Genomic DNA, 22,285 nt, shown 5'->3' on the forward strand with positions numbered 1-22,285 from the left:
ACGTTGTGGAAGTATAGAAGCTTGATACAGTAAACTGGCATGGTCATATGAATTTGATTGTATATAGTATTGCAGTATTATCATCGAATAGCCGCCTGAGCGGTTCCATTATTCCTTCAAGAGACACAGGGATTTGCGGACGTATTGCCTACTCTTCACCCTCCAATGCATGTTCCCCTCTCGCCTTGCGAAGGCTTTATCTATGACCGATCCTTCTCGTCGAAAAGCTTCTGCCAGAAGCCTCTAAAGTGTTTTTGCTGCCCAATCTCATTGATCTCCTTAATCTCCGCAGGAGTCAACTTGAACGTCGCCGCTCTCAGATAATCACTCAGCCTTTGCTCTTTTGAGCTCGTGGTGATGGGCACAATGTCTTGATCGATACACCATCTCAAATAGATCTCGTTCTCACTGACTGCATACTTCTTCGTCAGTCGGCCCACGTAGTCATCCAAAGGTCCAGGCTTTGCCTTGGTAGCCGCAGTGAGAGGTGCGAACGCTGTGGTAGCTATACCATGCTGTTTGTGGAAGTCCAGGAGCTCGACGCGTTGTAGGTAGGGATGGAATTCGATTTGGTTTACAGATGGAACCACTTTCGCGGTTTTGAGAAGTGCGGTAAGATGGCTGGGGAGATAGTTGGAGACTCCGATACTCTTTGCGAGGCCGGATTTCTGTACTGCCTCCATGTCCGCCCAGGCCTTTTGAATGTCGGCATCTGAGCCGAACCACGGTTGATGTATGAGATACCTTCATCTAGTCAGCCACACAATGCCACTAATGTCGTATGGGAACAATCATACAAGTCAACATAGTCCAGCTGCAATTTCTTCAGACTCGTCTTGATCGCACCCTGAATGTCGTGGATGTTCGGCTTATCCACTTTCGTAGTCACAAACAACGTCTCCCGTGGGACGCCGCTCTCTTTGATGGCTGTTCCAAGCTCGGACTCGGTTTTGTACACTGCACCACACATAAGTTACAGTTTGATTAATAGTAGTCAGGGAAAGTTTTGGAGGCGTACTCTCTGCACCGTCTAGGTGGGTATAACCTAGCTTAATCGCTGTCTTCACAGCGTCGATAATGGCTTGATCGATCTTGCTCTCCTCGCCAGTCTTATACCAGGCAGTGCCCGTTCCATAGCCTAACATTGGAATGGAGGTACCATCGTTGAGCTTTAGCTTCGGGATTGTGAGATCCAACTTTGCCATTGTTGCAATGCTTTGTAGCCGCGTGGAGAGTAGGAGAATAGCTGGTAGTAGGAACTGGAAGTAAGGCTTGGAGTAAAACTGTAGTTGTGCAGATTGTATGCTTTTTAGGACCTTGGGTAGACTATAAGGGTAGGTAGAGAATCGAGAAAGGTGCAGGTTCGGAGAAGAGTGAAGCAAGTAGTCGACATGGCTTGTTGCGCCATCGGAAAGGTGGGGTGCACTGCAACCCTGACTGCAACGCGATTTACGTCATCGCAACTCAGAAGGCCCTAATCTGCCACCATAGAGTGTTTCATCGTGGTGAACATCCGACAAAATATTGCGTGGTGCGTGGTGTTGCTTCTTGGAAACCTAATCCCATATTCCAAGTCGGGGTGCAGACTAGCTACCTAGGTGTCAGGTTCTCGTCGTCGGGCGTATCTAGTCGCTAGCTAGAAACAGCATGGTTAAGATACAACAATAGTGTAGATAAGGGCAACTAGCAAGAACACTGAAGCATTCATGCTACAGTGCTGTTGATGGAAACGGGGTTTAATAGACGATGAATGCCTCGCAGTCATAAGTTCGAGCCTGTACAGGCGCATTGATGACGGTAATGCTATTTGGAAGAGCGAAGATACGCCAAAAAATGAACTTCAAGGGCGCTCCAAGCGATCGCGACGTTGCGTCCTTGTGCATGACATTGCTATAACATTGCTAGCCTTTGATGGGATGAGCCTGTACACAGAGATCAAGGCTTTCGGCGGAGCACCTCAGTCGAGTAGCCGCATATGGGATGCTCTTGGACAAGAGGAGGTCACAAGAAAACGGATCTCGTTGGACTCGTGCGCCGCGAATGTAGAATACCCAAATCCAGACTTATCACAACATCTATACGGGAGGTGTTCTAGCGAGCATTCTGTATCAATAGTTTAACGCACCAAGTAAGAGATATATTAGTGATTGCATCTTCACCCTCTTCATCTTATGATGCTGACAGGTGGATGCGAAGAGGGGAGATAGCGAGACTAGAAGTAGATGCAGGTACTAATGCTACATTTAGGAGAACCAGCATGCAAGACAGTAAGAAAAAGTCAGCTTGCGTAGGTGCTGGAAGGATCATGTATCGAGGTCGTCGCACCAGCATCCACACGATGGATGATATGATTCGGCACTGCCTTGTGGAACATGCCCAGTCTTGGAGAAGCTGGGGCATCAATAGCATGCAGTAGCGTGGGGTTTAAAGTTGCCGACATCGTCGTTGAGAAGACCGAATGCTTGGGATATTATCAATTGAATTGTGTAGACTGTAGATATCAATCTGGTAGCGCGTAACATTTGTTCGCTCCAACTCTTTGGTCACCTAGCGTCCTCCGACCAAATATCCGTAGAACACTCAAAACAGATCGCAACAACGACATCATGAATCTTGCTTCCACATGTCGACAAGGCCCAGAAGGCTTCAGGCTCCTTCCAATCACGGACGAGGCGATGGAAAATTCGTAGTTCCGGGGCCTCCGCTAGATTGTTGGCCCGAGCAGGCCTCCACCCCGAGATTACCCGGCCAAAAAAGGCGCTCCGACCAGTGTCTCCGAAAAGGAGAGCCATTGGAACTTGCACCGCTGCAGGCTGGAAATGGCATCTGGACACTTGTACAGACCCACAGTGATCTTTGGTGTTGAATTAAACGCTATGGCGCCTACCAGAGAGCAGTGCGTGCAGTACGCCAAAGGATATCCGATGTTTTGCTGCTACGGCAACGCCCATGGTCCCCTGCTTGAGATTGAAGAACCGGGAGCTGGGCCGTCGTGGGCTACTACTATGTCCAGAAAGACGTTTTGGCACAGCGGTTGCTCTGCGGTATGGTAGGATTTGGGGCACAGAGCAATCTATGTTCCTACCTAGGTACAGATGCTTTGCTAAAAAAAAACTCTACACTTTGCCTAGCCCGCATTTCCGAGGCTTGATGAGGGAGCTTTCGGGACAGCGGACAACGATGCTAGCACGTGACAGGACTAGTGCGCTTTGACCAACTCCCGCAGATTTTGTCGCAACTTCCCGTACAAATACCTTTCAAACCTTCAACCCCATCCACCTGCATCTACTTCTAATCTCCCTATCTCCCCTCTTCGCGTCAATTCGTCGAGATGTCGGGCCAACAAGATAAATCCGCCTTCGGCATGCCCGTAAGTCACTCACCTTCAGCGCCGCCCGCCAGTCCACTTCCAGCGACCATCAAGCCAGCAACGGGCACCTATCCATCTCAATGGCATCAAGCGAGCTTCCAAGCGAGCCTACGATACGACGAGATGGATCTGACGCCTCTGGCAATGTGCGCGTTAGTTGGCGGTTCCGCTGGCAGCTGTTACATTATTTACAGGCGACATGTGCTAACGACGATGACAGGGTTTCGTGGTGGACTTCTTGAGTACGTCCCATCCTCAATGGCAATCACCATCAGCCGCGAGTGCCCTTGGCCGCCGGATGTGATGCGAAGACCATCTGTAAAATTTTCTCGCATGTTGCGGCTGCTAACCTCTTATCTACAGTGGGTGGTGTTTCCGCCGCCGTCTCGAAGACCGCTGCCGCCCCCATCGAGCGTGTCAAGCTCCTCATCCAGAACCAGGTAAGATTTGTCTTCACACCGCATCCTCGCCACGAGAGCATTACTGACACAGCCCGATAGGATGAGATGCTCAAGTCCGGTCGTCTCGACCGCAAGTACGACGGTATTGGCGAGTGCTTCAGCCGAACTGCCAAGAACGAGGGTGTCCTCTCCCTCTGGCGTGGTAACACGGCCAACGTCATCCGTTACTTCCCTACCCAGGCCCTGAACTTCGCTTTCCGCGATACCTACAAGGCGATGTTCGCCTACAAGAAGGAGCGTGATGGTTACGCGAAGTGGATGGCTGGTAACTTGGCCTCCGGTGGTGTAAGTAGCCATGTTGAATTGGAAATGATTCTAGAACTGACAACATCAGGCTGCTGGTGCCACCTCCCTCCTCTTCGTCTACTCCCTCGATTACGCTCGTACTCGTCTTGCCAACGACGCCAAGTCCGCCAAGAAGGGTGGTGAGCGTCAGTTCAACGGCCTCGTAGATGTCTACAAGAAGACCCTCGCCTCTGACGGTATTGGCGGTCTCTACCGTGGTTTCATGCCCTCTGTTGCTGGTATCGTCGTCTACCGTGGTCTGTACTTCGGTATGTACGACTCGATCAAGCCTGTCCTCCTTACCGGTACCCTCGAGGGTAACTTCTTGGCTTCGTTCGCTCTCGGTTGGGCTGTCACCACTGGTGCCGGTATCGCTTCCTACCCTCTCGACACCATCCGTCGTCGTATGATGATGACCTCCGGTGAGGCCGTCAAGTACAAGGGTACCATGGATGCCGCCCGCCAGATCGTTGCCGCTGAGGGTGTCCGCTCGCTCTTCAAGGGTGCTGGTGCCAACATCCTCCGTGGTGTTGCCGGTGCCGGTGTCCTGTCCATCTACGACCAGGCCCAGCTCATCGTGTTCGGCAAGAAGTTCAAGGGTGGATCTGGTTAAGCGCCTTTCTACCTCTTCGATACCCCAACAACTTGAGTTCATGTGGTGGAAGAAGATAATTGCGGCGTGAGAGGGGATGAGGTGCGTGTGGTGGTATGCTAAGATTGTTCTTGGTAACGAAAAGCACGACCCGGTGGTAACACACCTTGTACTTTACATTGCCGGCAACTGTTTTTCCCTCACAGCATTCTGTATTACACACGACATATCCGGCTTGCATTGCTTGTCTGTTTACCACTTTCTTAACTGTGTTTCCATCGCTTGGTGCCCTGGGGAAAATAGTGGTTTATAGAGAGTCATTGGGTTTCTTTGTATACTGCTATCTTGTTGATACATATGTGATGTCCGTGACGCCTTATGACCGCATGTCGATCAACACCAGTGGATATTTTGCTTGTGCCAGAATCCTGAAGCCTACCAACCCTAGCTAAGTGTGACTGGACACATACCCGGGTTCTAATCACTTGTTTCGAACAGCCCTCCATGCGGCTTCCTCGCCCTTCTTCAGTGCCTCTCCCGCTTTACTCAACACGTTCCACGCAGCTGCTCCAACGCCCCCTTCCTCAGTCCCTTGCCCTTGGCCTCCACTCCCGCCAATGCCTCCCCCAGCCGTATACGGCGCATTATCAGGCACTTGCGTATACCCTGGCGGATGCTCAAGGCTTGTTCGTGTGGGCGCCGCTGCTGCTGAGTCTGCAGCTTGAAACGAAGACGCAGCGGGCCCATAGTTCAGCGTAGTAGGCCCGGGCTTAGACGCTGTGGTTGACGTTGTTGTGCTCCGGCCTGCGAGCGCTGAATCGGTGGGTGGTGGGGCTGTAAACTGTGGTGGTGGACCGCCTAGTCTTGTCTCCGTTGTTACCACAGTTGCTGTAGGACCGGGCTGTGGAGGCGCTGGCGACGCATTGTTGTTGCCCTGTGTCGAGCCTGTTGGTGCAGCTGGACGAGCGCCGGGTTGTGGAGGAGGAGGGCTTGAGGAGGCTTGTGTTGTAGTGGCGGGCGTGTATGCGGGTGTAGTGCGTGTTGGTGGTGGGTTGTTCGTCGCGGTTTGAGGGGTGATACCGTCGGCTTTGGTTGGAGCGATTGGAGCATCCTTGTGAAGGGTGATTGGCGGCATCGTGGACCGGTACGCGGCGTGTAGGCAAGTGATTGAAAGTTTCCGATTTGCAGCTGTGGTACTCTTGATGCGGTCGAAGAGTTGGCTCGTATGGACTAGTACTTATACGATTGACAGTAAACTTTCAAGTGCTGGGGAAGACGAGAAGGATGTCTCTACTTTAGTGGCTTGTAAATATAGTAGTACGTTTGTTGTTGCCTTGTGCACTCGCGCCTCGCTGGCCTCTTTACTGTTCCTCGGAAAGATGATTACCGTTTCAGGCGATGATGTCACTTGGCACGTGAAGCATACATTCATCTTGTCCCCGTCGAACCTCTCCTGCACATCCTCTCGAAATCTCCGATGCACACCTCTACTCGATATTCAAGCGCTTATAGAGCCCAGGGGTGCCCCTTGCCTTCGGGTGGCTCTATAGCATATACATTATTCGACACCTTCCATAACAGGACGATTCTACGAGACCGTAGTACTTCGTCCGTACATGCGCATGCACGGTCTTGAATTAAATTTTTCAGTCTACGTGCATATGCCGCCACGAGAGAATGTCACACTTAGTTCCAATAAGGATTGCCATCGATTGGATTGCATGCAACCCTCCCTCCCTCTCCAACCAGCGTTGTTATGATACCAGGGGCACTTTCAACCGACGATATTATCCCACATCTCTCAGAGGCGATGCTGGAGGGAGGTCTTATAGTATTCTGCCGTGCACCAAGTGCATCATGTTAGCCAGTCCGGTTAATTGTTTCAATTACATTACTTCCACATCACTACCATGCAGAGCTTAACATACCAGAGGTTTGCTTGCTTCCCGTTCTGGACTAAAGAGGGGAAATGCTCTAGGATCAAAAGTATCGGTTTGTTACCCTGCCCAATCTAGGACGAGGCCCATTGGTGCGAAAAGGCTTGAAACAACGTGCTCACAGTAGTTATGCTTGTACGGCTTGAAGGGAAAGGTGCGATGATAATGGTAGAATCATCTGTTAGATTGAAGCGAAGCTATATAAGAGCCCGCGTAACCTCACACAATCTTTTTCTTCAGTCCGTCAATTCATACAAGCTTCCCGATAATCATCAGGGTCTCCATAATGAAGTGCTCAATCGTTTCTCTCAGCCTCATGGCTATTTCCACTTTAGCAGCACCTACCATGACCAGCTTTAACCATGTCAGTCTTCCCAAGCGTGCTGCTCTGCTCGAAGATGTTGCGTCGACTGGTTATGCTACTCTAAATGGTGGTACCAAGGGTGGCAAGGGTGGCAAGACCATTGAGGTTGCTTCACTCAGCGAATTAGCTACAGCGGTCAAGGGAGATGCTGCTACTATTGTCCTCGTTACTGGCCCAATCCTGGGGAATGGTGAGAACGTAAAGATTGGATCAAACAAGAGTGTTATTGGCAAGGATTCCTCAGTCAGTATGTGTACCTACCATCGGTTATAGCATCAGATATATATGGCTAATACCATGACCTCCAGTTCTCACCGGATTCACCCTCACAGTCAAGAACGTCAAAAACGTTATCATTCGCAACCTGGCTATCACCAAAGTCGTTGGCGGCGACGCCATCGCTATTCAGGTTGCTCAAAATGTATTCACTGAGCATCTACTCGCTCGTGACACATATTGACTCTTCAATCAGGTCTGGATCGACCACGTCAATCTCTCCTCCGACCGCGATCACGACAAGGATCACTACGATGGCCTTCTCGATATCACCCACGCCGGAGACTACGTAACAGTTTCCAACACCGTGTTCCATGACCACTGGAAGTGCTCGCTTGTCGGCCACTCCGACAACAACGGCTCCGAGGATAAGGGCCATCTGCGTGTCACGTACCACAACAACTACTGGTACAATATCAACTCCCGTGGCCCGTCTTTCCGCTTTGGCACAGGCCATCTATACAACAACTACTACGAAAACGTGTCTGATGGTGTTAATACCCGCCAGGGCGCTCAGCTCCTTGTCCAGAACAATGTTTTCTCTGGGTCGAAGAAGCCGCTGTACTCTACCGACTCGGGTTACGCCGTTGCGTCTGGCAATGATCTTGGTGGCGGCCAGAATACGGCGTCTGTAGGTACGCTTACAAAGGTACCGTATGATGTTTCGGGGCTCCTTGCTGCTTCAGCGGTTAAGGCGACAGTTGTTCGTACGGCTGGTGCTACGCTCGTCTTCTAATAATAGTGCTCAATTATGCAGTGGTATGTGGGTAGAGTTAGGGAATATCGAAACGTGTTGAAGGAAGATTGTTTCTCGGGTGCAAAGGTAGACGCGGTCAGACTGTGATGACATGGAGCTGACAGGGACGAAGTGCCTTTGCTGAATATATATAGCTTGAAATACAGTGGATTATCTAGAAGCATGGATAACACACGGCTCCTTTATATGCCAACTTCGTAGCTTCCGCTCACCCAGAATATTTCCTTGCATCAGGGCCTGCGTTTCATTCCAGGCTCTTTTGCCATCCTCTTCACCTTCAGGATTTACCAGCTCGACTTCACCTACCGTTGCGCCGATTTCAAAAGTACCACTGCATAACGCGACTATGCCGAGCTCAGACTCTACAGACTGACCAGGATGTATAATAGGCAGCTTCTTCTGGAGAAGGCCAGTCCAAGAGAATCGCTTATCTAGGTCGAGGGCAATGTTATGCGGTAGGCCAGCGAGGTGAGGTTGTAGCCTAAGGATGGGTGAGATAGGATGCGGGCTACGGTTGCGTATTGTCGTCTTCATAGTCAAGAACTCGTTGACCGGGACCTCGAACTTGGCGCGACTAAGCTGCCGCACAGAACCTTCGCCACCTGATGCTTGGTAGTCAGAAGTGATGCTCGTCTCGATCATAATATCCTCAAGCTTGATCGCTTCCACCATGCGCGGTGAAAACCGGATACCGCGCAGTTCTAGGTCGCCATGACGCCCATTGCTCTCTTCTTTCCACATCCCACGTACGAGCTTCAAAAGCTCATGGCGATACCAAAACGCTTCCCTGCTTGCGCGCTCTGTCTCTGGTGATATCTTGCTTGTGCTGACAACGAATTGGCGCTGGTTTGCAGGATTAAGATATGGGATAGCGGCATGCGGGTTCTTTAGATAGATTTTCGGTAAAACCATGACGATTCTGTTGACATGGCCAGGTTGAATGACCTCGTTGACGGCGTATGCTTTGTCTCTAGATTGTTCTTGGCCCTCGTCTTCTGTACCTGGGCGCTGAAATTCCAAGGAGACGGATAGTGGATTGGGCCAGGAGTTGCGAAGATCTAGAATGAGCATACAGTACTCGTCATCGTTTCGTTGGCTCTGTATGTGACTCCGGAAAGGCTGCCAATGGGTATTGGCTTCGTCGGACGGGATAATTGTAGATAGCCCAGGCTCGGCTGCGGTGGCTGGTAGGGATGTGGAGGGGCTCTGCTGATGAGACCAACCGAAGCTTCTAGAAAGAGGAACAATGTCTGGACGCTGAAGCTGTACACTTGCATTCACGGTGATCGATATTGGAGCAGAGACTTGCCGAGTGAAGAATTGTTCCTCAACCTCCGATCGCCGTTTCCCTAAATTCGCATAGTCGATTTGGATGACAGCGTCTGTTAGGCGTGTCCGGCCAACGATCTCGATAGTGAAGCCCATCTCTTGCCCAGGCTGTATGCGGAGAGACTCTTCATCTATCGTCCTACACCAGCGGAAAGATGGGTGATACGCAAGCTGGACTTCCAGCTCGTGCAACTCAGCAGGAGGTAAATCCTTATTCGAAGTGGCTGCTTGAATTGCTGTCGTTGCAGAGTCGTGGAATGAAATGTGTACAAAATCGACAGCCGTGGTTTCAGAGGTATTCTTCACAGTGACAGTGAATTGTTTCTTCTCCCCTTCTAGCACCATCAATGCCGACTGAGGCAGGGATACATCAGTGATGACAACGACCGGTTGTTCGGGTATGACAGTGAAGGTCAGTGACTTGGGTCTTGGCTCAGTAGTCGTTTTCTGCTCAGTGGAAGGAGCAATGACCGTCGACAGAGGTCGTGACATTGGCGCTCCTAGACATGCTTTGAGACCTATTTTCTTCATTTTAGGTTCTCCTTTTGGCTTCCATGGTTCTGGAAATATGGAGAAAAGACGCTCTCGACAGCCGATGAGCTTGACGTAGCAGCCAATAATTCTCAGTGTTCCGGATGATCGCGCCCTTCCTACTATTTGAAATTTTTGGGTTCTGTAGGGACCGAGCAAGAAGTGTTCTTCTAGCGCAGTGAATTCAACACCTTCCGCAGCAATTTTCAGTGACTCTACCCCTAGTTCAAAGTCGTATGGATTCTGCAGAGATATGAGGAAGCGGTACTCCTTATTAGCAACCAGGATCGTATCAGCTACACTTGTTTGTGGCTTCTTGAGCCAAGAATTATGGAGAAATGGCCCCTCCTTATCTGTAGCTGTCGACTTCAGTTCCACCGGGCGATGGAGAGTCAAGTGCAAGGGTGCCGATTCTTCCAGTATGAACAGCCCACGAACCAGGAAGTCGTCCCAATACTCAGTCTCCACAAGATGCAGACCGAGCTTCTTCGATGCAGTTACTGTTCGAGTGATATTTGAGTAAAGCCGCGCTTGTTCTTCTCGTGGGAGAGATACGAAAACATCAGTGCTGTTGGGCCTTGGCGCGGTTCCAGGGCCTGCTACACGCAACAGCGAGGCGGTGAAGTGAAGAACACCGTTAAAGTCTGGTAAGGCTTCACAGAAGTTGAGGCACATGCGAAGGACCTCGAGCTTAAGACCGAGACTTCCGAACGCCCGCAAAGACGATATCCTGAGAATGGCATCTACAACACCCTGACTCGCACCGTCCAATACACTATCTGCACTGTGCTCTCCAGGATTTGATAGGGCCACACCCGGTATGGTGTCTCTCGAGTGCGGAATTCCGTATATCTTTCCAAATAGGCCTAAGAACTCATCGATGCCGTTCTCAACCTCACTCTCGCCAAGGCTGAGAGCGCCCACACCCGGGTTGATGCCCCCTGCTACGTTCAGGGCAGCTAGGCCAGCGGCTGGATGGACGCCCATTTCTGCAGCCCCAACTTTCCGAGCCTGAACAAGACCTGGGATAAGGGAAGTGATGAATTCTTTCATGACAATAGCTTTCTTTCTTTGCAGCCCCAAGGAAGCTAAAACGGATGCGACGCCGGCAAGCACCACCACTCGGTCTGTGGGTTTCATACCAGAAGCATCCACAGGACCAGGTAACGCACGGAAGAGCATCGACGCTATGTCATTTCTCGTAGGGTGAACGCTGAGTCTCGGGGCAGAAAGTCTCGGTTTCTGTTTATATGGTGTGTTTCGGACAAGACTTTGCAATGCATCCTCATCAAGATATCCAGCTGCTAGGTTCACCGCAGTCAAAAGTTTTGAAAATCGTATGATGCACTGAGAAAAGGCTAATGGCGGTAAAGATTCGCCAGCGAAGTTTGCCGCACGGGAATACAGGTTTAGTATCATGTTGACAAGGTCGGGAAGAAGAGAGTTGAGCCTCTCAAGTGCAGCATCATTACTGGAAGATCTTGCAGGCGCAGAAACGTCTGCAGTACTGCTCGACGGTGTATGTTGAGGTGTGTGTTGAGGTGATTTGCTGTTCGTTGTCTTATCTGATATTGGTTGGCATATTTGGGGTATCTGAGGGCGTCAGTAAGCCTGCTGAGGGCATGGATAGTGATACTAACCTGAAAATCCATGCCTGACCACGCAAACAACAGCATACAAACCATGATGTGCTCGAGAGCCTTGGCGTGCCACAAGTGGTCGCTGAAAGCACGAGCTCTTGTCCCACCTTCCGTGAGCTCTCTTATTGCCTCATGCCATTGTCCTGCACACATATACAGTGCGCCAATCACAATGCTAATGCGACCGCGGCCCTTGTTCCGCGCCCGTTCACCCACTCCTCCAGAGCCAAACCCGTGGATTGAAACTCGATCAGCTGCTAGATCTTTAGTTGCCGTAGGAGGCCTGGATGTGTTGCTGTTTGTTCGATGCAGAGTGCTTGCCGCGTTGATGCCAGATATATCATCAAACGTCGTCGGCGGCGTTCGTGTGCCTTGAGTGTTTGGTGAAGCAGCCCTCGAGTCCTCCGGAGTTAACGGCCCTCCTGAGCTTGACGGTAGTACAGGCATAGACATGCGATAATTATCCTTCTGGGTGTTTGGTATAGGTGACTCTGGCCTGCTAGTGCTTGGCGCTTGCGAATTACGTCGTGTAAATGGCGATGCGGTGAAATCCGAATTTGCCCAACTCGGTGTATTTTCTGCCGTGCCATTTTGTGAAGCAGGTGAGACCACGGTTGGTAAAGCTTGTATTGATTTTGCTAGCGTGGTCATCTCTGCCAGGAGAGTGGCAGTGAGATCGCACATGAATGTCTTCATCGTCGTAGTCTTCAGCCGAGACTTCGGAGGAATCAACAATGTCTCTTGGGGCAGAAGAGGATGTCGGGCTTGGGGTGATTCGAACATCATGAGACTATGGAGGTACGCCCTTGGAAACTGCTCCCGGAGGTCATCAATAGAGGACTGTATTGTAGTCGCTTCCTCGTCCTCAGGAGATGGCTCGCCAAACATGCCGTTTGGGACTCCATCTGACCCACGTGACGGCTCTAGCCATGCATATTCTGATGCATCTCCAATACCGATCACAAGAAGAGGCTCCCTGAACTGTTCAAAGGGCGACAATGACAAGTGAGATGCCGAAGGTAAAGATGTCGACAAGTCATATAGGAGCGTTCCACGTGGAAATGCTAAGGGAGAAAACATATCTAATCAATGCCAAGATCAGCAAACTTCGGACTAGACGCGCTCGTGGAGGATTCATACTCCTGTCAGGCCGAGGATCGGGGCTGACGTCTCCCAGTCGAACAAGTGATTGTTGCTGTAGGAGGTCGACATAGACTAAAAAGCTCGAACGCTTGATGCGACCCACGGGGAGGAGAAGGGCCCTAATGCGCGCAGGCGCGATCGGGGATAAAGGGTCGACTGCCATCGCCACATCGGAGACATGTAGAACCAGGCGGCCGCGAGTGATATGGTCTATCGAGAGGGTAAAGCTGTGTCGGGGGATGAATGCATAATGTATCGAATATTGAACGGTGAACGGTCGATCCCTCGAGCTTCGACCTTCTGGCGGTGGCCCGAACTAGCCACTAAACCCGTTTTGTGCACGGACGGGCCCCTGCGCAGCTGCGACATCTTCCGACCACGCTGCGACGACAACCCGCGATTCGTTATCACTTTCATACATTAGCTACGCTTTTGCTGTTTATTGTTTCCCTTCTCTTCTTGCATAGCGTAAGCATAAGACAGGAGTTCGTACAGTGCTGTCCTTCTAAGTTCTGGTTGTCCCCCAGCCTCGCCACCCACAGTTTCACACAATCTTGGAGACCGTCTCATTTCGAATCACTTTAATACCCTCTCAAGCGGCTGCAATCACGCAACACATTGCCTCAACACTGTGAATCAAAAGCCGGATGTCCTTGGCACGCCCTGTAACTTGTGGGGTTTAAGCGTAACAGTCACCGACAATATCCAGGCTGCAGCTAGAAACCTAGAAACTCGCCACTTGGGCTCTCAAACACAACATAAAGCGGACCCACGATGTCTGCAATAGATTTTGCGCGACTGCGCAACCAGACGATGGCTGATGGCTTCGACAGTGAGGTCACAGTAAACACACGAGCGTTGATAGACAAGGTCTTGGCACGATATTCCAGCGAGCATACGACACTGCGGGAGTTGATACAGAACGCTGCCGACGCCAAAGCGAACAAAGTCACCATTAGGCTTGAAACGGATCCCTCTCTGAATGTGCCCACTCCCCAGGGTGCCGATGACCCTGTTCTATTGAAGCACATTATTCAGCATCATACCTTGAAGCGACTAGTCGTCACCAACAATGGGCAGCCCTTCACAACCGCTGACTGGAGTCGTTTAAAGAGCATAGCAGATGGCAATCCCGATGAGACGAAGATCGGTGCATTTGGCGTGGGTTTTTACAGCGTTTTTGCCGACTGTGACGAGCCTTTTGTCGTTTCAGGCGACAAAACAATGGCCTTCTATTGGAAGGGCAACACGTTATCCACGAAGATCTCTACCGTGCCGGCTGGGCACAACACATCAGATACGATATTCTCACTCGACTATCGGCAAGCTAATCCAGCATCGCCATCGTACAATCCATCCAAGCTACCGAACCTGCCGACATTGTGTCAATTTCTTGCGACTAGTCTGACCTTTGTGGGGCTTGAAAGCATCGAGGTACACGTGGATGACTATGTAATTGCCTCTTTTTCGAAGAAGACCTCCCCTCCTGAGGACATCCGAGTACCACAAGGGTTGAAGGTAGAGACTGAGGGAGGGCTCATGCGGGTTACCCATGTCACACGGCACCACTCTCAGATAGATGTAGAGTGGCTAAATGTCATTGCGTCTGCTCAGAACCCACCGAAACGAGCTGCCGATCTTGTACAGCAAGAAGTTCGCAATGCCGGCACGACCTTACGGAGCTTCTTTTCTAAGTTCTCAACGCCGCCTCCTCAGGCGCCTTCAAAGGCCGCCAAGCCTCGACCCACTGAGAAGATCAACACTAGTGAAGAAATAGCGGGTGAATCGAAGGGAACAATCTTTCTCCAAGTATGTACCGTGGAGGTCGCCACACGTGTCTCGCGTAGTTTTGCAGCCGAGATCGAGCGAGCTACGAAGAAGGCGCCTCCAAAGACGACCAAGATCGCTCTTCTCACGTCGCCTTATCAAGACCCCTCGGCTACCTTATCAACAGGTTCCGGAAACACAGCTGAGCTAGCAACAAAGATCTTTGCTGAGGTGCTTCCGACCAAGTCTGGTCGCATCTTCATTGGCTTCCCTACTGCACAAACGACTGGATACCTCGCTCACATCTCTGCTCCGTCACTCATTCCAACAGTCGAGCGAGAGAACGTCGACATGAACGCGCGATATATCTCCACTTGGAACATCGAACTGCTGCGCGTAGCTGGGTTGGCGTGTCGTATTACCTACGTGTCAGAAATGGCAGCAATCCAAGCACGATTTGGAAAAGAATCAATAGAGTCCCTGGTACCAAGAGCAATCTATACATTTCAGCAATATACTGCGAATGCGTCACACCCTTCTACATCGCTAGGAGAAAAGATTGATGAAGCTTTCTGGATCTGCTCCAAGGAACGCTCGATTGATATCTTATCTACGAAGGGTGTCATGGCGAGCAAGAATGTGCGCATGCCCGCGGAGACCTTAAGTTTCTTAGGAGAAGTGCCGATGGTTCCACAAGAGCTGGCCAATGGTGCCGTTACGTTTATGCTCAACCTGCATAATCGTGGTTTCATCACAGAGCTCACGATGCATGACATTCGCCAAGGTTTAGAATCACGCGCTTTGAATGAAGACGAGCTCAGCGAGTTCCTTAAGTGGTGTGGGTCTAAGCTTGAGAGCGGCGAAATTGATATTCCTGGCTCGCGTAGCCTCTTCGAGAACACCATAGCCAACATCGATGTGCAGCCCGAAAAGACTTCAGGAAGAATTCTCGCTCTGGGAGACATAAGTACATTTGTCAATCCGGCTAGAATCACTCCAAGTTTGCCCCTCCCTCCCGACACTATACCTTTCACTTTTACCAAAGGCATGTCAGTCAAGCAGCTGCAGCTATTCGGCTGGATAGAGCTATCAATGGTTCGATGGCTCCGACACATGACTGCACAACCACAGCTAAACGATCTCGTCAAGGACGAGATTCTCACATCATCTGTGCTTAGTTTGACCTCGAAATGCTGGGAGCAGCTCGACGCCGGCGCCAAAGAGACTGTAGTCAAGATCTTGACTCCCCACCCTATTATGCCGACTAAGATGGGTATGCGGTTGCCAGCAGAATCGTACTTTCCGACCGTCAAGCTTTTCGACGATCTACCTACCATGAAGGTATTCGCTGGCTCAAAAGAGAAGTTTCTACTCGCTCTAGGTGTACGAAAAACGATCGATTTGCCTGTGGTCTTCGATAGAATGCGCAATCGCGACGCGCAGTCGGAGAAAGCCGCTTGGAATCACGTCGATCTTATTCGCTATTTTGCATCTGTCATAGACGAGATCCCGAAAAAGGATTTGGACCGCTTACGAGAAACGCCGTTCTTACCTGGCGAAGGTGCGTCCGTACAGCAGAGCCAGATGTTCAAGGCTTCAGATCTTTACGCTCCAGATCAGGCCATTCTGTCTTTAGGCCTGAATCAAATTAAGCTACCCTTCGAGTTCAAATCGAACCTGCGCGAAGGTGCGCTGCTGCTACGCTTGGGCCTAAAGCAGTGGCCAGACTCTTTCACGATCGCAAATATTCTTCATCGTGCCGGTCAAGCAAAGGATCCACAGCTCTACAAACTAGCTATGGAGTACTTCATACAGAACTACTACAAGAACAATTACCCTCTCGAAGCGGCCAAGTTCGCGGCTCTCACGCTTCCGATTCTTCCTACAGAGCAAGCGCCCTTTCCAGCGTTGGTGGGACCGTTCCAGTGCTATACCAATGAAAGTGCCGCTTGTCTAGGTTTCGCAATCCTCAGGAGCGACCTCCGCCCTCATGCTGAGAAGTTCGGAGTTCAGAAAGACCCTAGCATAGGCCCATGCGTGCAATATCTGATGAAGACACCACCAAAGAGCAAGCTCGACGCTGAGATGCAGTTTGCTTACTTTGCTTCTCGTGCGTCCGATCTAGACCAGTACAAAGGTATCATTGGAAGTCTTTCGACAGCCAACATTGTCCCAATCTTCCGTAGGTACTACCTTGATCCGAGTTGCAGTGGGTTTGAGGACAGGACGAAGCCCCAAGAGGGTAAGACGGAAATGCGCATCCACCACTATGATCCGCCCGAACACGTTTTCGTTGGCCGCGATCAGGAATACCGCGGCATACTTGATTACGTTCAATATAGCGCCGAAGCAACTGCCTTCCTTCTCAAAGTGGGAGCGAAGCACGAGCCAAGTACACATGACTTGGCGACTTTGCTCGCGAAGAATCCCGCTCGATTCCTCAACACCATCGGCCAGGAAAAGTACCTCGACTTGCTAAGAAAGTTGGCCGAGCATACATCAGACTTATGGAAGGATAAGGAGCTAGTAAAAACCCTTGTCGCCTCTAGAATACTCCTTGGTTACCGGGATATCAAGGATATAGCGAAGAAGGTTGACCCTGATGACGAGGACTTAGATGACCTTGACGAGCCTAATATGCAACGCGAATGGTCGCTCAATCAGGCTAAGGAGATCGTAATAATCGACAATGTCAACTACCTGATCAGGTTTCGCGACTTCATCATCGCCGCACCCCAAGAGGAGCTGCTTGAGGAGTTCTACGCGCGCTTTGGTGTTCAGAAAGTATCCGAATTAGTTAAATCAGATCAGCGCATTGGAACAGTGGTCCGCGATCAGACTCCTGCTCAGGATTTACGAAGAGATATACTGGAGCGTGTGCGGCTTTTTATTCACGAGTATGAGCGTGATGCATCTCCTAAAGCAATTAGGCATGATGCGAAGTGGCTCGGATCCAATTTGACTGTCCAATGCGTGTCGGACATCTCAATACGGTACTCACTTGCAGAACGCAATGTTGCAACTTCTTCGAGGAAATCAGCTGCTATCATCAAGGTACGCGGTACCGGTTATGTACTGAGTGTCACACCGAAGTATGATCTTTATGAGGTCTCGAGCGAACTCGTGAGATTGTTGATTACGCGACCAAAGCGTAATGACACGATTGCCCTGGAACGAATTTTGACTGAACCGCTGCGTCGACTGCAACAGAAGGGTATCAATGTGGAGCGTATCTTACGCAGAAAAGAACACGAAGCCCGTATAGCGAAACAGCATGAGCAGGAGCGCGAAGAAGAGGAGCAACAACGTTTAGTCGAGCAAGCCAGGTCAGGGCTTGTGAAAGCAGAAGAGAGGGAGAACATCCCGCCTGCGACACCTGAGAAGCCCACTCAGATGCCTGGCTCTTTCGGGAGTCCAGATACAGGCATGGAAGTCGCTGAAAATAATCATCGTTCAGCAGAGAAGGGACTGATCAACAATTGGGCCAAGAAACTGGGCTTCAAGAACTCGCCCAACCCTCCTTCTGGTGGCACTGACGGACCTCAAATTAGTCGTGATATTCAAGCCACGAAGTCGAACATCCAGAATGCGATCAAAGAGTGTCGACCTACAGGCATGTCGAACATCAACGCGAAGCAGCACCAAGATCCGACAGAGCTCGACCGAGGTGGCTACTGTAACGGCGAACAGTGGGAAAACTTGCACAAAGCCTTCTCCATCCCCTTCGCCGGCCGCCACGTCGACATCTACTACGGTCGCGATGAATTCGCACCGCTCACAGACCTCGAGATCCACTTACAGGCGTTTCTGCCTCTCATCTTCGGCCTCACCACGATCTTCAGTGTCAACCCCGCTGCCGTCAGCATATTTCTCGACAGGAAGTCTAACACGGTCGCCTTCAACCTTAACGGCAGTTTGTTCTTCAACCTTGCGTGGTTCATGACGTTGCATAGTGATGGGTGGGGAAATCGGGAGGGTAGGCTGAGGGCACTGGACAGCTGGTTCTTCACGTATTGTCATGAGCTGGCGCATAATCTTGTGGGTGATCATAATGCAAGACATAGTTGGTACCAGCAGCAGATTGCTATTGAGTACAGTCAGCAGTATAGGGCTGCTTTAGAAAACTTCACGCAGAAGCTTTTGATATGAGCATGGTGAATACGAACTGAGTATGGGAGTTGTGCGTGGGCATCAGTAGAGCTTGGTAGATGTATGGAGTTTGGCTGCATTGCGGGGCGTGTCGGTTTTCGACAATTTATAGAATATAGAAGTATTTTCTCAATCATCCTCATTTTCCTTTGCCGTATTCTTTGTTCACTACGCTCGTGTTCCCCCGACGGCTTGAGATCGGAGTGGCATATCGAGCAAGTATACTCGCTTGAATTCATCAAGCTTCATTGCTTGTGCTCTTTCCATTTCGCATATTTGTCCATATAAACGGGCGTCATTGCATTCAACCTCCATGTGTTAGGTAGGCACAACCACGGAACCGCATCATGTCGAGACTGCCTACCATGGTCAACTATTACTTATGGCGCACTTGCCTTAGTTAGAGGGATTACAAATAAATCGACTCTAATACACTTCGATAGACTAGCGATAGCTTAATAGATAATCCTCAGGGTAGCAGTACTTGAACCCTTCTTTCTTATTCCCTAGCCGGTGAAGGGCTTCACCTGTGCCCTCTCACCACGCTTCGATTTCTGGCAACCTTGGAAGCATAGGTGAAGGTCCTTTTGATATGTTTAGCGTACTTTTCCTGCGCAACCCGTGCGTATAAAAAGACTTCGCTGCCCGCGACAATCATTTCTCTTCTTTCTACTCACACCTTCGGCTTTCCACTATTTAAACTTTCAACTACGATCCTCCTCTCAACATAACGTCAAGATGAAGTCCGTCGCACTTGCTGCAGGAGTCCTCGGCCTCACTGGCCTGGCCTTCGGAGAGAAAACTACGACAATCTACGGAACACGCACGCGCCGCGGCGAGCAGCCTGCCCCTACAATGACTCTTTCTGCTGTTCCCTACACAACCGTGACGGATTGCTGGTCGACTACAGGTACATCAGCTTGTAGGACCGAGACCCAAGTCTGCCCGTTCGGATCAACCACCACGCTTCAGACGTGGATGTCCAAGGACTGCAACTGGTCCGACATGATACGCACTCCAAAGCCGAGCTTGACTTGCTCTACAACTTCCTCGACATACATGGCTTGCTTGACCACTGGTTCGGACCGGCCTCTCCCCATGCCGAGCCGTAGTCAGCGCTTGGTCGCGAACCATGCTCAGGCTGTCCCTACAACTACGGAGGGATCAGTCGTTTCCACTAGCTCGACGCTTCCGCCTCCTGTACCTACGAGGACGAGCAGCAATATGGGCGGTGGTCGGAGTCAGCGCGGGTTTACACATCACACTACCACCGACAGTGGAGGCCGCAGCCAGCGCTGGGTGGCAGATGAGGCTCAAGCCCTTCCTACCACCAACCTTGGTAGGCGTCATAACCGCTACGTCAAGCGTGTTGTTGAGGCTGAGCCTACGCCTGCGGCTGAGATGCTAGAAAAAGATATGGTAGCTTAGTTGGTATGTAACTTCCTCGACTATTTACTCAGTACGGTTGCTAAGGAGTTTGACAGAATTGACATATATGTCCAGCCTGAGACATATCCTGCAGAATATGGAGGACGGGTATATCTGGAGGAAGTAAGTGGTACATGGCTTCACAAAAATTGCGTGCGTGGTGGACGAGGGTTATATATCTTCCCAAAAGTGCTTTGATGATATATAGGAGGACAGGAAAGGTTGTCTTCCGCAGTATACTCTCAGTCAGCAATCGAGAAAATGAAGCGGTCATAACATCTGCAACGTGCCTTCTGCTACTAAGAAGTGTGATTTGAATTCGCTTCTTTGATCTTTCAGTGTCATCTATAACCGCCCGTCTACCTATCTTCCTATCCCCGACATCACAACCCAAACCCCTCAAGCGGATACTCCAAATTTTCAATGCTCTCCGGATAAGCCAGATCAGCCTGCCTCCTCACCTCATCCATAACCTTCATCAACGCTTCCGTTTCTTCGAGCGGAATCACGTCGCTTTCAAGCCGCCCGTCTCGAACACAACGCGCACACTCGTCCGCCTCCCAGAACATGCCATGCCCACCACCAGGAATTTCGAAACTTTTCGTTTCGTGTTTGAAAGAAGCTAGTGTACCTCGGGCCTGGCTCGCCGCCGGCGTCAAAGTATAACTCCTTGGTCTCGGCGCATAGTTGACCGTCAAGTCCCCAAACGTACCTTGTATACGGATCGCATCAGGGGCAGGAAGATCGGGGTTGGGAGTAGTTGCGACCTTGAAATGGGTCAGTTTTAGCTCTTGACTGTGCGTGCACTATGTTTTCGCAGCAGCTGTGGTAGGCCTATTTGTCTTTACTTACCTGTATGCTGGTTGTAGCTATACCTTGTGCCCCCGTTCCCGGGAACAACAACAACACCGTAGTCGTTTCGTCCGCGCCTGTGGGCTTGTACTTTGTCACCGCCGAGCTCACGTGCGGCGCGACCTGCGTCTCCTTCGGCTGGACATGATACAAGGCCATGAAAAGCCAAGTTAGAGAGTATATGCCCACTGTAACAACTGATTAGCATACTGCTTCTCGCCCTTACCCGTCCTGACATACAATCTAGTAGCGCACCCCCCGCCAAATCCAAATTGACCATGCGATGCTGATTCCCAAACTCCTTCTCGACATCATTCCAGAAACTGAAATCTGCAAATACCCTCTTGACATGACCCAACTGCCCGCTACGCACAAACTCGACCACCTCCCGCGACAAAGGGAAGAAACGCGTCCACACAGCCTCCATCAGGAACCGCCCTCTCTCCTTGGCCAGATCGCGGAGAATCCTGCATTGCTGGGCATTGACGGCGATGGGCTTCTCTAGTAGTACGTGTTTGCCTGCCTCTAGTGCCAGGCGGGCGTGTTGGTAGTGGTGGCTGTGCGGTGTCGCTATGTAGATGATATCTACACCTTTGGCCTCAACAAGCTCGCGGTAGGAACCGTACGCTTTTGCGGAACCAGGGGCGCCAACCTCGTTGAGGAAGTCCTGTGCACGTGCTGCCGATGTTGAGGATGCGGCTGCTGCGACTTCGTGGCGGATATCGCCGGCATCTCGGGTTGTGGGGTCGATGAGGAGGTCCTTTGTGAATGCTGGTCGATGTTGTAGTTAGACGGGAACATGTGTGTAGGAAGGGAGGTGGTGGGATGGTGTACTATTAGCTATGCCTCCTGTGGCTGCAGATCTATTAGCATGTAATGTGCAGGTTAAGAAGCAGTGCGTACCTAGAATGCCCCACCGCAGAGTAAACAGATTTGAAGTCATCATGGAGTGTCAATTGAATGTACGATTGAAGTTGAGGAAAGCGTTGAAGGGCGCATGCACGCCATCTGTACATTAGTTTCCCTCGGAGGGTACGCCTGCAAGTATCTAGTTGCAGGTACACGTGTAACCCCAAGTGGTACGTTTACGCAGCCCAATACCCCGCAGCGGCATGGCGAAGCATGATGTCTGCATACTGAGGTCCTAGCTAGCGGAGATGCGGGAGCGTTTCCGCCCCCAAAATCCTGGGGCAGCGGAGCCGCTTGTTGTGATATAATGTCGAGGTCGAAAGGGAGCCCAACCTTTTGTAAATCATGTCCATATATTTTCATGGTATATACAACGTGTTTTAGATGACTGCGACATGCACGTTTCCCACCTCTCATGCGTGGATCTACACGCACAATAATATAACCCCCCAAAATTGCAATTACTCCATGTGGTATCTGCTTCCGCTCTACTCC

General features: G+C 50.8%; 8 protein-coding genes across 8 annotated transcripts; 4 read left to right on the forward strand and 4 right to left on the reverse strand.

Annotated features, from left to right (window-relative positions):
* Window positions 1–21: 21 nt before the first annotated feature.
* K460DRAFT_365551 (aldo-keto reductase family 1 member C13) lies at window positions 22–1,548 on the reverse strand. The gene is made up of 3 exons (XM_040933201.1): window positions 1,019–1,548; window positions 798–957; window positions 22–744 (listed from the first exon to the last, which is right to left on the reverse strand). The coding sequence occupies exons 1-3, from the start codon at window positions 1,203–1,205 to the stop codon at window positions 201–203; spliced, it is 891 nt and encodes a 296-aa protein (XP_040787176.1). The 5' UTR covers window positions 1,206–1,548; the 3' UTR covers window positions 22–200.
* Window positions 1,549–3,270: 1,722 nt separating this feature from the next.
* Window positions 3,271–5,000, forward strand: K460DRAFT_365552 (mitochondrial carrier). Its single transcript, XM_040933202.1, has 5 exons — window positions 3,271–3,370; window positions 3,591–3,612; window positions 3,734–3,810; window positions 3,871–4,116; window positions 4,166–5,000. The coding sequence occupies exons 1-5, from the start codon at window positions 3,332–3,334 to the stop codon at window positions 4,727–4,729; spliced, it is 948 nt and encodes a 315-aa protein (XP_040787177.1). The 5' UTR covers window positions 3,271–3,331; the 3' UTR covers window positions 4,730–5,000.
* On the reverse strand, window positions 4,820–6,059 carry K460DRAFT_365554 (uncharacterized protein). Its single transcript, XM_040933203.1, has one exon. It carries the CDS (start codon window positions 5,841–5,843, stop codon window positions 5,190–5,192), a length of 654 nt encoding a protein of 217 aa, XP_040787178.1. The 5' UTR covers window positions 5,844–6,059; the 3' UTR covers window positions 4,820–5,189.
* Window positions 6,060–6,931: 872 nt separating this feature from the next.
* K460DRAFT_282361 (polysaccharide lyase family 1 protein) lies at window positions 6,932–8,021 on the forward strand (the record flags this gene model as incomplete). The annotated part of the gene is made up of 3 exons (XM_040928563.1): window positions 6,932–7,256; window positions 7,318–7,430; window positions 7,482–8,021. The coding sequence occupies 3 exons, from the start codon at window positions 6,932–6,934 to the stop codon at window positions 8,019–8,021; spliced, it is 978 nt and encodes a 325-aa protein (XP_040787179.1).
* Window positions 8,022–8,095: 74 nt separating this feature from the next.
* On the reverse strand, window positions 8,096–12,935 carry K460DRAFT_416012 (Trs120-domain-containing protein). Its single transcript, XM_040937769.1, has 3 exons — window positions 12,683–12,935; window positions 11,543–12,624; window positions 8,096–11,495 (listed from the first exon to the last, which is right to left on the reverse strand). The coding sequence occupies exons 1-3, from the start codon at window positions 12,846–12,848 to the stop codon at window positions 8,193–8,195; spliced, it is 4,551 nt and encodes a 1,516-aa protein (XP_040787180.1). The 5' UTR covers window positions 12,849–12,935; the 3' UTR covers window positions 8,096–8,192.
* A 158-nt stretch (window positions 12,936–13,093) lies between these two features.
* Window positions 13,094–19,039, forward strand: K460DRAFT_365557 (uncharacterized protein). The gene has a single exon (XM_040933204.1). The coding sequence runs from the start codon at window positions 13,460–13,462 to the stop codon at window positions 18,599–18,601; it is 5,142 nt and encodes a 1,713-aa protein (XP_040787181.1). The 5' UTR covers window positions 13,094–13,459; the 3' UTR covers window positions 18,602–19,039.
* A 300-nt stretch (window positions 19,040–19,339) lies between these two features.
* On the forward strand, window positions 19,340–20,029 carry K460DRAFT_429361 (uncharacterized protein; the record flags this gene model as incomplete). Its single annotated transcript, XM_040938310.1, has 1 exon — window positions 19,340–20,029. One exon carries the CDS (start codon window positions 19,340–19,342, stop codon window positions 20,027–20,029), a length of 690 nt encoding a protein of 229 aa, XP_040787182.1.
* A 286-nt stretch (window positions 20,030–20,315) lies between these two features.
* On the reverse strand, window positions 20,316–21,987 carry K460DRAFT_365558 (NAD(P)-binding protein). The gene is made up of 5 exons (XM_040933205.1): window positions 21,785–21,987; window positions 21,716–21,736; window positions 21,122–21,652; window positions 20,882–21,069; window positions 20,316–20,796 (listed from the first exon to the last, which is right to left on the reverse strand). The coding sequence occupies exons 1-5, from the start codon at window positions 21,825–21,827 to the stop codon at window positions 20,413–20,415; spliced, it is 1,167 nt and encodes a 388-aa protein (XP_040787183.1). The 5' UTR covers window positions 21,828–21,987; the 3' UTR covers window positions 20,316–20,412.
* Between the last annotated feature and the right edge of the window lie 298 nt (window positions 21,988–22,285).

This window comes from Cucurbitaria berberidis, assembly GCF_010015615.1.
Source record: "Cucurbitaria berberidis CBS 394.84 unplaced genomic scaffold K460scaffold_3, whole genome shotgun sequence".
In the NCBI taxonomy this organism is placed as follows: Eukaryota; Fungi; Ascomycota; class Dothideomycetes; order Pleosporales; family Cucurbitariaceae; genus Cucurbitaria; species Cucurbitaria berberidis.

Coding starts and splice junctions, on each gene's coding strand:
- K460DRAFT_365551 (XM_040933201.1), bottom strand. CDS start 1,205: ATGGCAAAGTTGGATCTCACAATCCCGAAGCTAAAGCTCAACGATGGT. Junction 958..1,018: donor CCACCTAGACGGTGCAGAGA/GTACGCCTCCAA, acceptor TGTGTGGTGCAG/TGTACAAAACCGAGTCCGAG. Junction 745..797: donor CAGCTGGACTATGTTGACTT/GTATGATTGTTC, acceptor GACTAGATGAAG/GTATCTCATACATCAACCGT.
- K460DRAFT_365552 (XM_040933202.1), top strand. CDS start 3,332: ATGTCGGGCCAACAAGATAAATCCGCCTTCGGCATGCCC. Junction 3,371..3,590: donor AATCCGCCTTCGGCATGCCC/GTAAGTCACTCA, acceptor CGACGATGACAG/GGTTTCGTGGTGGACTTCTT. Junction 3,613..3,733: donor TTTCGTGGTGGACTTCTTGA/GTACGTCCCATC, acceptor TCTTATCTACAG/TGGGTGGTGTTTCCGCCGCC.
- K460DRAFT_365554 (XM_040933203.1), bottom strand. CDS start 5,843: ATGCCGCCAATCACCCTTCACAAGGATGCTCCAATCGCTCCAACCAAA.
- K460DRAFT_416012 (XM_040937769.1), bottom strand. CDS start 12,848: ATGGCAGTCGACCCTTTATCCCCGATCGCGCCTGCGCGCATTAGGGCC. Junction 12,625..12,682: donor CGATCCTCGGCCTGACAGGA/GTATGAATCCTC, acceptor GGCATTGATTAG/ATATGTTTTCTCCCTTAGCA. Junction 11,496..11,542: donor GGTCAGGCATGGATTTTCAG/GTTAGTATCACT, acceptor TGACGCCCTCAG/ATACCCCAAATATGCCAACC.
- K460DRAFT_365557 (XM_040933204.1), top strand. CDS start 13,460: ATGTCTGCAATAGATTTTGCGCGACTGCGCAACCAGACGATGGCTGAT.
- K460DRAFT_365558 (XM_040933205.1), bottom strand. CDS start 21,827: ATGATGACTTCAAATCTGTTTACTCTGCGGTGGGGCATTCTAG. Junction 21,653..21,715: donor CACAGGAGGCATAGCTAATA/GTACACCATCCC, acceptor AACATCGACCAG/CATTCACAAAGGACCTCCTC. Junction 20,797..20,881: donor TAGCTACAACCAGCATACAG/GTAAGTAAAGAC, acceptor ACCCATTTCAAG/GTCGCAACTACTCCCAACCC.